The 17,488-nt window shown below is 39.2% G+C and overlaps 1 protein-coding gene across 1 annotated transcript in view; it reads left to right on the top strand.

Moving 5' to 3' along the window:
- Positions 1-17,488, top strand: part of ralgps1 (Ral GEF with PH domain and SH3 binding motif 1) — a 218,384-nt gene that overhangs the window by 33,351 nt on the left and 167,545 nt on the right. Inside the window, exons 6-8 of the mRNA XM_056463269.1 lie at positions 2-85; positions 2,802-2,891; positions 6,721-6,813. Coding sequence (XP_056319244.1) covers positions 2-85; positions 2,802-2,891; positions 6,721-6,813 — 267 coding nt within the window. The remainder of the gene's footprint in view (position 1; positions 86-2,801; positions 2,892-6,720; positions 6,814-17,488) is intronic.

Genomic DNA, 17,488 nt, shown 5'->3' with positions numbered 1-17,488 from the left:
GGAGTTGGCGAGCTGTGGATGGAACAAGAAGGAGAAGCACAGCCTTTCACCCAATGTTGTGGCCTTCACAAGGAGGTTCAACCAGGTACGTGATACTGCCCTACACTTTCATATTATTTATTACAAGCTTTATGATTCTGCAGTGTTATTTATCTGTTACTTTGTTACTAGTAAATGTGGTCTCGAATGTAAGTCTTTTGGTATGAATTAAGGACATAGGCGTGCGTTGGCATAGAGCCACAGGCTAAGTGCCTTATTCTCCCACCAATGACGATATACAGCCATATCGCACTACAATTCGACGGTATAATCGTGTATAAAGAAGAAAATCAAACAAGAGAGGTTAAAAAGTATTTTGTATGAGGAACCACTTTCTTGAGGCGCACCTCACAGCCTTTTTTGTTGACAAGAAAAAAAGGAGCGCGGTGCTCTTTTTTTATGTCGCTAGGCAACGACTGAATAAGCTGGGTATTGAGCGAGAGTGTTACTGTTGATATTATATTAATATTTATATTTAATAATATTGTGATACTCAAGATTTGTAAAGTCATACAGCTCCGAATAACTCAAAACAGCAACCACAAGTCTCTCCTCCATCTTCAAGTCATTGATGTCCTGTCAACACAAACACTGCAGTCACCTCAACGGAATCCCGGCCTCTGGTTTTATTTGATTGGAGAATGAAAAACACGCGACTGACGTAACGCCTTTTCAGGAGTTGACTCTGAGGCACAGCAGGCGGTTAAAACGTGAGGCGTACATGGCGCTTAAGCAGTGCGCAAATTTGCTCGCGGCTGTTAGTAAACCATTTAAAAGAGGCGCCTCTCAACCCATAAACCGTGTTCGGTGTGATCAAAATTTGCACAAATGTAGATAGTGCCCTCTAGTGGATTTGTCATCTGAAGTGTGCAGGGGAATGTACCTGGCGCATTGTATCTTATGTAGGGATGCTTTGTTCAGGATTTTTACAGCCGATACCGAGTACAGAGTTCTTGTTATGATGATCAGCCGATACTGAGTACCAATTCTGATGCTTCAAGCTTCATATAACTTTGCCATTGCTTAAAGCACATTCTCCCTCTAAGCATAGTAAGCCTGCTTCAGTGGAGATTTCTCCTTAACTAAGAGAATAAATGAGAGATGTTGCATATGATCGTTTCATATGACCATTTAGAGTGGACTTATCGTAGTCAGAAGCAGGAATTAGGTCTATAAACTACTGTTTATTGTATATTACAAGTAAAAAAAAAAAAAGGTTTTAGTGAACTTGCAATATTGTCAAAAACATAGAACTTTATATAAAACTTATTTGTAAAAAGATCTAAACACATTCAAGGCCATTCCCAAATTTTGCTAATCTCCAACTAGCAGCACAATAACCGCAGCTCGGGTTAATTTAATCCTACAACTGTAATGCTTAGGACATCACTGTGCCTCTCACGATCTGTTCTCCTGCTCATTCAGCCTCATCGCCATGATTTCTGGGTTATTTTATCTAATTCACAGGCTCAAGGAGCCACTATGAATATGCAGGAGACTGGCGGAGCTTTTGGGAGAGATTATAAGGTTGTACAATATATAGGGGCGATCTCTCTGCACGTGTCATACCATCTCAAAACACTGGATATACAATGGTTGCACATGTCAACTTAATCAACTTAAAGGCAACATGCAACATGATGAATGCAATGTCTTTGACAGCTTGCGAGATCATTTGGCACTTTCGCTGAGTATGTTTACATGGACACCAATACTCCGATTTTAACATGATTAAGACAATGCTCTGATTAAGAGTCTATCATGTATACACCTCAATTTTTTCAGTATTGAGCAAAGGCTGCGAATACTTATGTACATTATTACATAAGCATACACGAATTATTATTTTTAATAAATTTACAATAATTTCAAAAAATCTTTTTTCACATTGTCATTATGGAGTATTGAGTGTAGAATTTTGAGGACATTTTTTCCGTTTAATCCGTTTTGGAATAAGGCTGTAACAAAAAAATGTGGAAAAAGTGCACTATGAATACTTTCTGGATGCACTGTATACTACAAATGTTATATGCGTCTTGATGATATTGTGAAGTTTAGTATTTTATCAAAACAAACAAACAAACAAACATTATTTTTTTAGGTTAGTAATCAGAGGCAATGGCTGGAGTGGCTGTGTCCTCTGTTGAATGCCACACACACACACACACACACACACACACACACACACACACACAAAATGTGTGTAATGCTCTGATAAATTCATTGATTCACACACACTTACTGTTAATGCACAACACTTCCTTTATCCCCGCTGGAAACATGTCTATGAATACATCATTCTGAAGGTCAGTAAGGTTTGTAGAAATGAATATCATTTTTATTTACATGGCATTTCATTTTGGCAAAGCTTAAATGTCTTGGAACATTAATATAAGCAGCCATTTGAGCTCTGCAATTACATTTGCCATTTAAGTCTTTTTAATGTCATCAACAAAAGAAAATTCCAGTTACTTCAAGAATTAAAAAAGGGAATGAAAAAGGAGATTCTGTTTTGATGCGATATTTCATGCTAAAGAGTTTTCAGTCTTTTGAAGCTAATAAAATTGTGTCTTTAAAGTAATTTCATAATGATTTTAAGGTTTCCTGATTTCTCTCCCCCCTATTAATCTGTAATTTTCTTTTACGAGTGTGTAATAGTTTGAACATTCTGTAATAAATCTGACATCTATATGTGCTTCAAATATGAAATGCTACTGGTGGATTGTGGATCTCAGTTTACATTTGACCTTTTCTTCTCATAGGTCAGTTTCTGGGCAGTGAGGGAGATATTGACAGCTCAGACCCTGAAAATACGAGCTGAGATATTGGGTCACTTCATAAAAATTGCCAAGGTGAGACATTTTTTTTTTGTTTTATTGGTTTAGCTATTATGCTATCATTAGTTTCCTTTGATGTGTGATTCCATGGCAGTGGAAATATAACTGACTATAACTACAGTGCTCAGCATATATAAGTACACCCCTCACAAATCTTTCTTTTAAATTCATTTATTTAATAGTAAGCTATACAATATTATATGCGTGCATATACATTAGATTACTCAGTACTGAAGCCAAATCTGGAGCAAAAAAATCTTATGATAACGGTCCAAAAACTAGTACACACAAAATTTATGTCATGTAAAAATATTAAATACAAATAAAAAAAGAGGAAAAATCAAGAGAAGCAAAAAAATGTAGTTGAATGTTTGTAGGTTGTGATTGTTTTGCAATATTTTTCAATTTCTAAATATGTTTGGTGACTAATATATTATTTTAATAAATATATCTGTTTAATAAATCTGTCTTGTTTAAGTGCACCAAAATACATTACCTATATTCGCTGAGAAATGTATAACAATATTAATTTTCAAAATGGGGTGTACTCAGTTATGCTGAGCATGAGAACAGTAAAAATACTGATACATAACTAATGTTCTCAAGGAAAAGTAACTTGAACTTAAACAACGTAGTAGTAAATTGTAGGAATATAAGAATAGAGCTCAATGAATGCGCAGAACAAAGAACACTTCTGCTATTTTCATCTCTTTGACAAAACAGCTCTAAACTACTCACAGTTATTTGAGTATTTGTAATTTGTTTCTTTACAGTATGTCATTGCTCCAGACTCTAATTATACTGTAGAAATAACAACGACTCAGTATGCATCAAAAAAATTGTGACAAAATTACACTAATAATTGTATAGTCTGAACCAAGCATATGCTTAGTTTAAATAACCTGCAATATATGACTTTTTATTATTAATATCGATGTTTTAAATCTATGATTTATAATTCTCTGCCTCCAACTTCAAGAATAGCTTATTTGAATCTTTAAATGATTCAAATGTAAATGATTTGAGCCCATTGCATTTCTGAACTAATGACTGTAATAAAAACACAGAGTATATAAAAAGTCCTTAAAGCAATTAAATATGTCATAACAGTTACTCTTAAATGAAACACTTTGAACATATTATCTCATCTGAGATTCATAGCCAATTTCACACTGAACAAATGAATAATTACTATTCTCAGTAACCGCTCTCATATCACTTCACAGTTGGTTAGATTTTTTGTCTCAGGGCAGTATGATGTTACAGGGACATATCATTCACGAATAAAGGATTATTTTCATGCAGTTTTGTGCACAACAACAACAAAAAAATATAACACAAAACACCATAACTGTGTCCATAATTTGTAATCTAATACAGTTGCCTCAACTTTCTATCTACATATGAATAATTGTTCTGGTGTGGTCCGTTTGCTCGATAGCTCAATTTGTAAGATGTTATATTTGTGATGCAGAGCTCTTGGTTTTGAGTCACTGGACCGCATTTCCACAAGAGACATAAAAGCAATGTAAAATCAAGGTAAAACTTAATGCAATCTCATGGCAATTCATAACTTGAGAACGCGAGGTGCACCGCTTCATTTGTTGCCTTTGTTTGTTATGCCACTAGACAACCACTGAATCAGCTGCATATTGTGTGCAGGCATATACTGTGTGTGTGTGTGTATGTGTATATATAAATATATATATATGTATGTGCAATATCACACAAGTAGCAGTGCGATAAGTAGAGTTTCTTAGTGCCCCCCATCAGTGCCATATACAGCCATATCGCAGTTCAACAGCATAATCGTTTATATAAAAGAAGGTAAAATCAAACCCGCATAGTCTCAAAATCCTTTTGTACCAGGAACTACTTTCTTCTGCCATACATTCACATCTGCAGCTGATGGTCAGAACAGCAGAAACCATTGCTAATTCACCAACGTCACTTTAGTATTTGAATGATTCTCGAGAATAATGTTTAAAGTGATGACAAAACAGGCGAGTTTTGTTCAAATTTTAAGATTATAAGGCTGAACGACATGAAATATCATCAGTTTTCAAAGATTTCCCAGTGTTTATCTCAGTTTCATGATAATTAACCCCGAAAAAGCAAAAGCAAAACAAACACAAATCAGTTTCTGTGGTATAAATACAGCACAAAAAAATACAAAAGAGAGAGATCGACTTAGAATGTCATTCACCTTATTTATAATGATTTTATCGGCTGGAATTTGAAACTTAAGCTGAGAAAATGCTATTTTTCGCCTCTAAGGACTTATTATGTGGTCTCTGTCATCATTTTGTGGCGGAACGTCAACCGTCACTTTCTTTGGTCTGCTCAGACAAGCAGGTGATGCACTGAGTCCGATGCTCCAAAATTATAAATATTTAAAATAGGCACTATCCTTATGAATAAACCGCATAGTTACAATCTAAACAACTACATTCTTGACTAAAAAAGCCTCAAAATACATTGTTGTCCAACAGCTGCAATGTTTGTCAAACGTAAGAGTGTCCTTTGCTTGTCGCTGTATGTTGGCGGAGTAATTCATAAGGGTGAAGAGGCGGTACGAGTGCTGTTATTTTCAGAATACTGCATGGCTATCAGCCAATCAGATTCAAGAACCAGACTGAACTGTTGTATAAATAAATATAGTGAATGAAGTGTAAAATATAATTAAAGATTATTTAAAAATGTCTTGTTTTTGGTTTAATCTACAGTGACAGTGATATGAAATGTGCTGTATTTTGTTTTGACTTTTTAAAATGAAGAATATCTAATGTCATTATTAAAAACAAAATTCAACTGCCATTCAACAACCATTCTGTTATTTAAACTTATATCTTAACATAATATCTTGGTACCAACAGTTGTAACCTCCCACCCCTCAACCCACACAGTCATACGCATACAGACTGCTGCGATTTCAATCAGCCTACATGCTCCCCTTAAACTCAATGGACCACGACACAGGAAAACCCGCTGAACGACTCTGTATAGTTGAACACTGACCCACAACACCTGCCCAACCTGAAAAAGCGGCATACCCTGCTTCCAGCAGACATAGTGCCATAGTGAGCTTGAAAGAGCAATGCTACCGTTTATGCTAATGGATAAAACAGGTCAGGTACTAACTAAAACGCAGCTCTGCTTTTTTCCTGCTATCCATAAAGGTGGTTTATACAAAGTGCTTCACAGAGGTCAAATACTGTGTACATTTACTGCACTTCACTATTAAATGGAGATTATTTATTTGTTTGTTTGTTTGTTCTTTCCGTTTGTCCTCTGCTGTGCAGTGGGTGGTTCTTTAGCTCCACGTTGTGTATTTAAAATCCCTTAAAGCATGGCAATTGGTTGATTAACCCTTAAGTAGGGCCAGACAGAATCTATGGACATTTTTTGCTATTTCTGCTAAGAATTTTGTAAAGAATCTGCGGATTTATGCGGAATGATTTTAGGAGTATCATAACTAAAAACTTAATATATGAAATTAAATATAATACATTTTTAACTTTTGTTTAATGTTTACAATGCAAATCCAATTAGACCCATTTAATTGGTAAACAAAGCAATTCTCACATATAATATAGAGACAGAAAATATTACTTTACAAACTTATTGTACATAAATCATATGAGCATTTTAATATTACTATTATTTTATCATAAAATATTAGTTAAATTAATTTAAATACATAAAACAACAGAATAAATATACATTTACACAAGTAAATACATGAACCCAATGATGGACTAAAAATCTGAGGAAATCTGCAGATTTCAGCACACGCCAATTCCCTGTGGGCCTATTTATAAGTGTGTTTTCTTTGTTCTTATAGAAACTGCTGGAGCTGAATAACCTGCACTCCTTGGTGTCAGTAGTTTCAGCCCTTCAAAGTGCGCCCATCTTCAGACTCAGCAAAACCTGGGCGGTAAGCCAAACCTATTTTATTTTATTTTATTTTATTTTATTTTATTTTATTTTATTTTATTTTATTTTATTTTATTTTATTTTATTTTATTTTATTTTATTTTATTTTATTTTATTTTGTGCAACAGTTTGAACAATAGTTTGATTCATATTCATACCTGATGATGAGCTAATCAGCAATTTTGTCTAGACTTTAATTAAGCAATTTTGATATTATTGTTTTCCCACATTTTAGTCAGTAAAACAATTATAATGATATATAAATATACTCCATCCAAATATATATGAAATAATATATATGTAATTATAAATACAGTTTGTAATGTACAAAAACATTTTTAATATCACTTGCATTCTAGGATTTTTTTGGTTTTATTTTCTCTTCTTTTTTGTATTTTAAACATATTCATGTTTCATTTTAATTATTTTGTTTTTAAAGCATTTTAGAAAAAAAATAACCTTTACACAAATACACATGAAAGTTAAGCTTTATTTTAGTGGAATAGCACATTCAAATAGTAAGTAAAATTAATTAATAGCATGTAATATGCGTTTAACTATTCATTAACTAATAATTAATTAATACATGTAACGTTTGATAACATAATGTTTTGCCAAATGTATACTTTACATAAACTATAATAATTACAATTATTGTTTGCAGGAATGTTTCTTATTTAATTATGGCATCATACCTGATTATAATCAATTCAGATTTTCTGTGTGTATTTGTGATATACAGTTGAAGTTAGAATTATTAGCCCCCCTTTGAATTTATTTTTCTTTTTGTGATATTTAACAGAGCAAGGACATTTTCTAGAAGTGTGAACCTACACTGGTCTCACGGTTCGGTTCAGTTACAATTATCATGCAATCGATTCGGTTCAATATGGTATCTCGGTGCATCACGGTGCATTGACGATGCTTTCCATACACAGTTTTATATTTTCTACACAGCACAGCAATTCTTGTATTAAAATGTATAAATATATTTATAATTATATACTATTTGTAATATAATTTTGTACTTTAATACAAACAATCAGATATATAAACTGTACTTTTAAACAACACTAGCATTTATAGCAAATAAACAAATATAAATATCTCGCTCGCTTTCTGAGCCTTGTTTAGCAAGTTCTTACTCACACCACTTTGATTGGTCTCGCGCTCAACAGAAAGGGCTGCGATTGGCTCTTATGTGCTGGTGCTCTTCACAGATGAGTGACACTGATAAACGGCAGCGACATTTACAGCTGATCCATGATAGACACAGTGGAGAAAACTCACTCTGCAGGCACTCGCTAATGTCTGTATCCAGAAGTATCGCTATAACAGCCAAGAGGAAAGGAAAAGTCACGCCCAGGTCAGATGGATCACAGTAAGAGGAAGAAATAGAGTTTACTTTCATTCTCTCAATCGCAGTGAAATAGGAGCTTCTGCTGCAAGTGTCAATGAAAGACTGTCCAGCAAACACACGCGCAGTGAAATTGTGCACAGTTTCTGCGTTAAGTAGTTGGAGCATTGTAAATACTTGCGTTCACCTCCCTCGCCATAGTAAGCTACCGCGACATAGTACATATGAGATAAATATTGTGTTGGATAAATGACATAAGTACATAATAACTGATTATGATTTTTGCTGAACCGATAGCGAATTGTCCGTGTCTGCATCACGGTGCACCGAAGAAGCAATTAATTTTGACACCCCTAAAATTTTTACTTCTGGAGAAAGTCTTATTTGTTTTATTTCGGCTAGAGTAAAAGCAGTTCTTAATTTTTTAAATACCATTTTAAGGTCAAATTTATTAGCCCCTTTAAGCTATATATATATTTTCGATAGTCTACAGAACAAACCATCGTTATACAATAACTTGCCAATTACCTTAACCTGCCTACTTAACCTAATTAACCTAAATAAGCCTTTAAATGTCACTTTAAGCTGTATAGAAGTGTCTTGAAACATATCTAGTAAAATATTATTTACTGTCATCATGGCAAAGATTAAAGAAATCAGTTATTAGAAATGAGTTATTAAAACTATTATGTTTAGAAATGTGTTGAAAAAAATCTTCTCTCCGTTAAACAGAAATTGGGGGAAAAATAAACAGGGGGGAGGTGGGGGGCTGATAATTCAGGGGGGCTAATAATTCTGACTTCAACTGTACTTTCACAATATCATAACTTTTATACAGCACATACAAGACATTTCCCATATGATTTTGTTAGAAAGACTTGAATTTCCTCTTTAACATTCTGTACGCTTACAGGGGATTTATTTTATTTAACCACCAAACAGCCATTCTGCTTCTTTATAATTTAGCTGACAATACAGTGTTTGTGTTTATTTCTCCAGAGAGCTCTGGTGCTCTTGGATTTCCATTAATCTTATTTGCAGAGATGTAGATGAGAAGGCTTTCTGAATGCATGAGGACAGTGAAAAAATGAGCCCATTGGATCGCTTTCTGAACATTTAAGTGGCTTGGAAAATTTTGAAAGAGCTGTTTCTGAGACCTTGTTTAGTGTTGCCAAAGCTTTAAATCTATTTATAAGTATTTGCATCACCCCAGCTTGAAGTCCAAAACCTCCTGTCCTCTTTTCTTGAGGAAAAAAAAAATAGAGGATAAACTCTATATGCTGTATTGCCATTGACAATGGGGGAATTGGATACATAAAGAATTGTATTTCACTAATTAGAATTGTTCAAATAACTTTATATTATACAGGGGGATTCAAAAAGAACACCACAACTTTGAAAATCTGTATTTAATCAAAGTAACATGATGGAACCTTGGGAAATTAATACATATGAAGAGTACTTAACAAAGTTTTTTTCCAGTAGAAAACAAGTTCATAGATGTTCAAATGTCACGGATTGGCCAGGCTCTTCCACCAGCATCACTCAACGATCACCGTCACCTGAGTATTAACCACACACAGCTGCACCCAATCACTCATAGTCACTATATAAGCACACACCTCACTTCACTCAGTGTCCGGTCTCGTTCCTACGAAGCGGACTCTGAGTGAACACCTCCTGGTAATCACTAGCATTTCAACCTCAGTATATTGTACTTATCTGCTCTCTGTCTCTCCTAGTTTGTCCAGTGTTCCCGGTGTCCTGTCTGCCTTGTGTTTGTCATCAGTCTGTCTTCCCCGCAAACCCTCTGGTGTGTGCATTCGGTCTCCCTCTGTATCAGTCATCCAGCCTGCCACCAAGGATCACCCAAACAACCAGACTCCACTCACTTCTCCTTCGTTCTCCTTGTGTGCTCAGTTGTTATTAAATAAACATCGTTGATAATTCACTCACCTCCTTTGTCCGTCTGCTTCCCATAACAGAAGACCGGACCCACTACAATCAACAGCATGAGCACTCACAATCCCATTCAGGAGTTGGTGGACTCGCTGAAGAGAGTCTTGTCACCATCTGCTCCACTTCCCGAAGCACCACCAGCACCGAGCACTTCTTCACCGTCCACCCACTCATCCAGTCCCATGGCTCGACCAGCGCCCTACTCTGGCGGGGCGGAGGAGTGCAATGGTTTTCTGTTACAATGTTCTCTAATATTCACCATGCAACCTGAATTATATCCCACAGATCGGTCCAAAATCGCTTTCATCATCTCCCTTCTCTCTGGATCGGCTCTTCGGTGGGCAGAAACCATCTGGCAACAGTCTGGGCCGGTAACCAGCTCCATTCAAGCATTCGTCAAGTACTTTAAGGAGGTTTTCGGTCGCGCAGATGCAGAAGTAGCAGCTGGAGAACAGTTATACCATCTCAAACAGGGAGCCATGTCCACTCAGGATTATGCGCTCCGGTTCCGTACTCTGGCTGCTGCTAGCGGATGGAATGAGCGATCTCTCCTCACCACCTACCGGCTCGGACTGGAGCCCAGCCTCCGACTACAGCTAGCAGCCCTCGACGATACCATGGGGTTGGAGAAATTCATCCAACTATCCCTCCGCTGTTCAGATCGTCTGAGGGTCTACCAGCACGATCTTCCATCTGCACCCCAAGCACTCCTCCGTTCGCCAGAGCCAGCAGTCCCTCCAGAACCAGAACCAATGATCGTGGAATCTGGTAGACTCACCATCACTGAGCGACAGAGGAGGCTGACCCGGGGTTTATGTATGTACTGTGGTGCCGAAGGACATGTCAGGCTGGACTGTCCCATTCGTCCAGCACGTCCTTTGGTGAGTGTATTCAGTTCTCCCATTGAAAAAATGCATCCTCTCACCACCAATGTCCAGTTAACTACCCCTTCTGTATCTGTTTCAGTCACGGCCCTCATCGACTCCGGGTCAGCTGGAAATTTCATCTCGTACGCCCTCTGTCGCCAGCTCCATCTTAACACCGAAGCCTCGACGCACGTCTACCAGATCCAACCCATAACCAACGCAATCCATTCCCAGGCACGTATCCATCGCAAATGTGAGCCTATCTATCTCCAAGTGGGATTGCTCCACAAGGAGGAGATCCAATTTCTGGTTCTGGAGGGTGCATCCATGGACATCATTTTAGGGCGCCCGTGGCTGGTGAAGCATGATCCCATCCTCTCTTGGGGCACAGGAGAGATAAGAAAATGGGGTGAAGACTGCAAAACCAGATGTTTTCCCGACCTACCTGTTCAACTTCAGAAACCCCTTACTATCTATGTCACGTCAGTTGAAAGTCCAGTAGATAAACGATCCATTTAAATCCCGAAGATATACTCCGCATATGAAGACGTTTTTTGCCCCAAGAGAGCTTCCCAGCTACCTCCACATCGGCCATGGGACTGCGCCATAGACCTGCTGCCAGACGCTCCTATGCCCAAAGGTAGGATCTACCCGTTGTCCCTTCCGGAAACTAAGGCCATGGAGGAGTATATTCAGGAAGCACTGAGTCAGGGGTATATCCGCCAGTCTACGTCACCCGCTGCCTCAAGCTTTTTCTTTGTGGCCAAGAAGGATGGAGGGCTGCGTCCTTGCATCGACTATCGAGTTCTGAATCAAGGAACAATAAAGTTCCGGTATCCCCTTCCTCTCGTCCCTGCGGCCTTGGAACAACTCCGATCAGCCAAGGTATTCACGAAGTTGGACCTCCGCAGCGCATACAATCTGGTTAGAATACGTGAGGGGGACGAGTGGAAGACGGCGTTTGTGACCCCTACAGGGCACTACGAATACCTGGTCATGCCCTATGGTCTGGTCAACGCCCCCTCCGTATTCCAGAACTTCATTCACGAAGTCCTCCGGGAGTTCCTCCATATCTCCGTCATAGTCTACATTGATGACATCCTGATTTACTCCCGGAGTGAGGCCGAACATCGCCACCACGTTGCGGAGGTCCTACAAACCCTCAGAGACCATCAATTGTACCTCAAGGCTGAAAAATGCTCCTTCCACCTACCGTCTGTTCAGTTCTTGGGGTACATCATTGATCATGAAGGGGTTCGCATGGACGAGGGGAAGGTCACTGCCGTTGTCTCCTGGCCAAAACCAACAACTATTAAAGAACTCCAACGATTTCTAGGGTTTGCCAATTTCTATAGACGTTTCATCCACAACTACAGTCTCATTACCGCTCCGCTTACCAACCTACTCAAAAACCAACCCAAGAAACTCTCCTGGCCTCCCGAAGCCGACGCAGCCTTCCAAGCCCTCAAACAAGCCTTCACTCAAGCTCCACTCCTGACTCACCCAGATCCTGAAATCCCGTTCGTGGTCGAGGTAGATGCCTCGACAACTGGAGTAGGAGCCATCCTATCACAACATCATGGTACACCAGCATTACTCCATCCATGCGCCTATTTCTCCAGGAAGCTCAGCCCGGCGGAGAGAAACTATGACATCGGAAATCGGGAGCTATTGGCTATAAAGCTTGCCCTGGAAGAATGGCGACACTGGCTGGAGGGAGCCAAACATCCTTTCCAGGTGATTACAGACCATAAAAATCTCCAGTACCTCAAAGAAGCCAAAAGACTCTGTCCTCGTCAGGCCCGATGGTCCCTGTTCTTCTCCCGATTCCAATTCTCCATATCTTACCGACCTGGGTCAAAGAACATCCGAGCGGACGCACTGTCCCGAATTTATGATCAGCCAGAAATCATGGAGACCCCAGCCAGAATCCTTCCAGAACAGATCACGGTCTGTCCCATCACCTGGTCCGCTCCTACAGTCGTCGCCACTCCCGAATCCAGGACTCCGCCGGGCTGTCCCCCCAATCGTCGCTTCATTCCTGAAAACCAACGGGTAGATCTGATCCATTCCACCCATACATCTTTGGGCACAGGACATCCCGGGACCAACAACACCCTCTCGCTGCTATCCCAACGCTTTTGGTGGCCGCACATGGCGAGGGATGTGAGGAGATACGTTCAAGGCTGTAGAGAGTGCGCTATGTCGAAGAGTCCTCGCCATCTACCTGCAGGTAAACTCCATCCCTTGCCCATCCCAAACCGCCCCTGGTCACACCTAGGAGTTGACTTCATGACAGATCTCCCATCATCTGAAGGTAATACCTGCATTTTAGTCATTGTCGATCGATTTTCCAAATTCTGCCGTCTGATTCCCTTGAAGGGTCTGCCCACAGCCCTGGAAACCGCCGAAACCCTATTCAACCATGTCTTCCGATGCTTTGGATTACCTGAGGACATAGTCTCGGACAGAGGACCCCAGTTCATCTCCAGACTATGGAAAGCCTTCTTCAGACTCCTAGGTGTGACCGTCAGCCTCTCGTCTGGCTATCATCCACAGACCAACGGCCAGACAGAGAGGAAAATCCAAGAAGTGGGGCGGTTCCTCAGAACATTCTGTCACGGTCATCAAAACTCCTGGAGCCAGTTTCTGGGCTGGGCGGAATACGCCCAGAATTCCCTGCGGCAACCTACCACCGGACTTACGCCATTCCAGTGTATTCTGGGCTTCCAACCTCCACTCTTTCCCTGGGATGGCGAACCTTCTGATGTCCCCGCAGTGGATTACTGGTTCCGGGAGAGCGAGAGGGTCTGGGACGATGCTCATCACCATCTCCAGAGGGCAGTTCGCAGAGCCAAGGAGGTCTCCGACAAGAGGAGGATCCCAGGTCCAAGCTATGCGCCGGGGCAGAAAGTTTGGCTCTCCACCAGAGACATCCGCTTGCGACTGCCCTCCCGAAAACTTAGTCCCAGATTTGTTGGTCCCTTCACCATCCTGGAGCAGGTCAACCCCGTCACATTTAAGTTACAGTTACCACCACAATATAGGATCCACCCCACATTCCATGTTTCACTCCTCAAACCCTTTCACGACCCTCTGATTCCTTCCACAGAGCCTGGCCATGAAGAGGAACCTCCTCCCCCACTGATGTCGGAAGTCGGATCCATTTACAAGATCAAGGACCTTCTACGGTCCCGACGTCGTGGTGGTCAGCTGGAATATCTTGTCGACTGGGAGGGATACGGTCCGGAGGAGAGATCTTGGGTCCCCAGATCAGATATATTAGATCCTGCACTTATGGAAGAGTTCCACTCCAATCACCCCGAGTTTCCAGCACCTCGTGGACGTGGTAGACCACCACGGCGTCGGAGGTATAGGCCCTCAGGAGCGGGCCCTGGGGAGGGGGGTAATGTCACGGATTGGCCAGGCTCTTCCACCAGCATCACTCAACGATCACCGTCACCTGAGTATTAACCACACACAGCTGCACCCAATCACTCATAGTCACTATATAAGCACACACCTCACTTCACTCAGTGTCCGGTCTCGTTCCTACGAAGCGGACTCTGAGTGAACACCTCCTGGTAATCACTAGCATTTCAACCTCAGTATATTGTACTTATCTGCTCTCTGTCTCTCCTAGTTTGTCCAGTGTTCCCGGTGTCCTGTCTGCCTTGTGTTTGTCATCAGTCTGTCTTCCCCGCAAACCCTCTGGTGTGTGCATTCGGTCTCCCTCTGTATCAGTCATCCAGCCTGCCACCAAGGATCACCCAAACAACCAGACTCCACTCACTTCTCCTTCGTTCTCCTTGTGTGCTCAGTTGTTATTAAATAAACATCGTTGATAATTCACTCACCTCCTTTGTCCGTCTGCTTCCCATAACATCAATATGACCCCCTCCAGACAGTCCAGTGGAATCAACGAGAAAGTTGTGGTATTCTTTTTGAATCATTCTGTATTTAATCTGTAGACCATTTTCTAAATATTTTTTTCTGTGTAGTTTTTAAATAATTAAACATTTACCTTAAAAACATATGCATATTTAAAGTAATAATTGTCTCTATTTTGAAAATCTTTATTATTTATTTTACATTTTTTTATTTGATTATTTCTATATAGATTTTACAGTGGTCCCTCATTATTCATGGGAGTTATGTTTTAAAAATAACCCGCAATAGGTGAAATCCGCGAAGTTGTCAGCTTTTTTTTTTTTACAATTATTATAGATGTTTTAAGGCTGTAAAACCCCTCACTACACACTTTATACACTTCTCTCAGACAGGCATTAATGTTTTCACTCTTTTCTCTCCTGTTTAAGCACTCTCAAAGTTCAAGCTCTCATAGAAAAATATGTCCAGTATTATAGAATGATCAAAGATCAAAACCTAGTGTCAGGCACAAACATTCATCACAGTCAGCAAAAGGTTCATAAAGCTTTTTAGCATGATGTTGGCATCCAGTGTAATGTTCTTTTTTCCTGCAGTCACTAATCCAAAAAACTAAAGCAGACTCCATCCATAAGGGGTTGCACACCTAATGCGCTGCACACATGACAGTTGGAAGTAACACAGACTGGGTGCACACATTCGCATGTTATTAAAAAATGTATTATTGAGATGGCGCTCTGTGGCGTGCCAGAAATATGAACATTGTCCTGAGTCATAGCTGGGCACCGCAGACAGCCGCCGACTTGTGCCGCTGGAGTGCATACCCAGATATAAACTTCTGTTTACAATTCTAAAATGCATGGCGTGGTGTGTCGAGGCGCGGCACATCAAGTATGCAAACTCGTTTACGATAGTCTTGCTGCGGACAGTTACAACCCTTTTTGCATCCTTGTTGGAACTCACACTGCTAGCAGTCGATGATTTGTGTTAATTTGACAAGCTGGATGCATTCTGTACTGTACAGGAGACATGGAGGAGATTGATTGACAATGGTCTATGGCCAATCAGGACGCAGAACACAATGTGCTGTAAAAAAAAAAAAAACAGTAAGTCAAACTGTACAAAAAAAAATCAGCGAAACTGCTAGAGCGAGGCTCTACAGGCAAAAATAGTTTATATGTACAAATATGAACGACTTTTTTTAATATTTAGATTGTGTTAGACATGTATGCAAATTTGCACTTACCTGTATTTAATTAATTTGTATATTTAAACAGACTAAAACAAATCTAAATGTTAGCAATTCTTAGCTTGTGTCCTACACCACATCAAGATTCCAGCAACAGGCAATTGGGCTGTCCACACCACATGCGTCATGGCAGAAACATTTATATAACAGATATTCAGAACCACACAATGGCTTTAACAACCTGTCCCAACGAAACTGACAAGTTTATTAAATATTCTCAAGCAGTTCGGTATGGCAATAATTGTCACATACTGTAAATGGTATTAACTCATACTGACAATATTTAACACTGAATAAAGCACATAATTAACATCTGAGGTCATCCTTGTCATAGTAGTTTATGCTGTTATTCAGCCGTGACGTCACAGAAATAGAAACCATTTCTAAAATGGGAGCTTTGCTCATCATTGTCAGGGATAGTTAAAACAACAACAAAAAAACTACTTTATAAATGGTAATTGTGTTTAGGACACAGTGTTAGAGTAGTCAATTAACTGGGGAAGAATGTTAATAATTCATTTTATAACCTATTTTTCTGGAGTGTCTTGCCTTAATGAGGTGTCAACTGATTAAGGACCAACAAAACAATATATTTTATTTTATTTTATTTTATTTTATTTTATTTTATTTTATTTTATTTTATTTTATTTTATTTTATTTTATTTTATTTTATTTTATTTTATTTATTTATTTATTTATTTTTTATCTTATGTATTAAAAACTCTTTAAGAGGCAGATCATAGAGTTTAATCTGTTCAGTCTTTACTTTGTTGAGGGATATCTGTGTTATTGAGTTCAGACTCACTGGGAGCCTTAATGATTCAGGATGCAATTGGCTTCCAGAATTGGCATTCCACATCCACCCACAGCACTTCTGCAAATTGAGAAAAGATGGAAAAAGCAGGAGCATGTTGTTTATTGCGGCAGGGATCGTTCGTTTGATACCACAAGCCCAGCTCTCTTGCCATGTATTTAGCTTTGCCACAGGGGAATTTTGACAATGACATTATTAAATGAAATATTGTGTATCATATTAAATTATTTACATTGCAAAATTGACATTTAACAGCAAAGTTAATTTATTTACTGAGTAATTCATTGAAGTTGTTCACACCTCAACTCCCAATATAGTGCTACTGATAATATGCGATATCACATTCCATATTATATTTGTTTTCTTTTATAGTTAATTCTAAAATTTATTATTTTCTGTTTAATTATATCTTAATAGTTAAAGTTATGTCTAATTAATTTAATTTATTGAACTCACTTTATGTATTGTTTTTATTCTAGCCCTACATCACTTTATATGCAACCAAAATAACTCCCTATTCATAACATTTGAAGCAATAAAAAA

Source organism: Danio aesculapii, chromosome 8, assembly GCF_903798145.1.
Source record: "Danio aesculapii chromosome 8, fDanAes4.1, whole genome shotgun sequence".
NCBI lineage: Eukaryota > Metazoa > Chordata > Actinopteri > Cypriniformes > Danionidae > Danio > Danio aesculapii.
The sequence above is the reverse complement of the archived record's forward strand: the minus strand, read 5'-3'. Positions and strand labels throughout refer to the sequence as shown.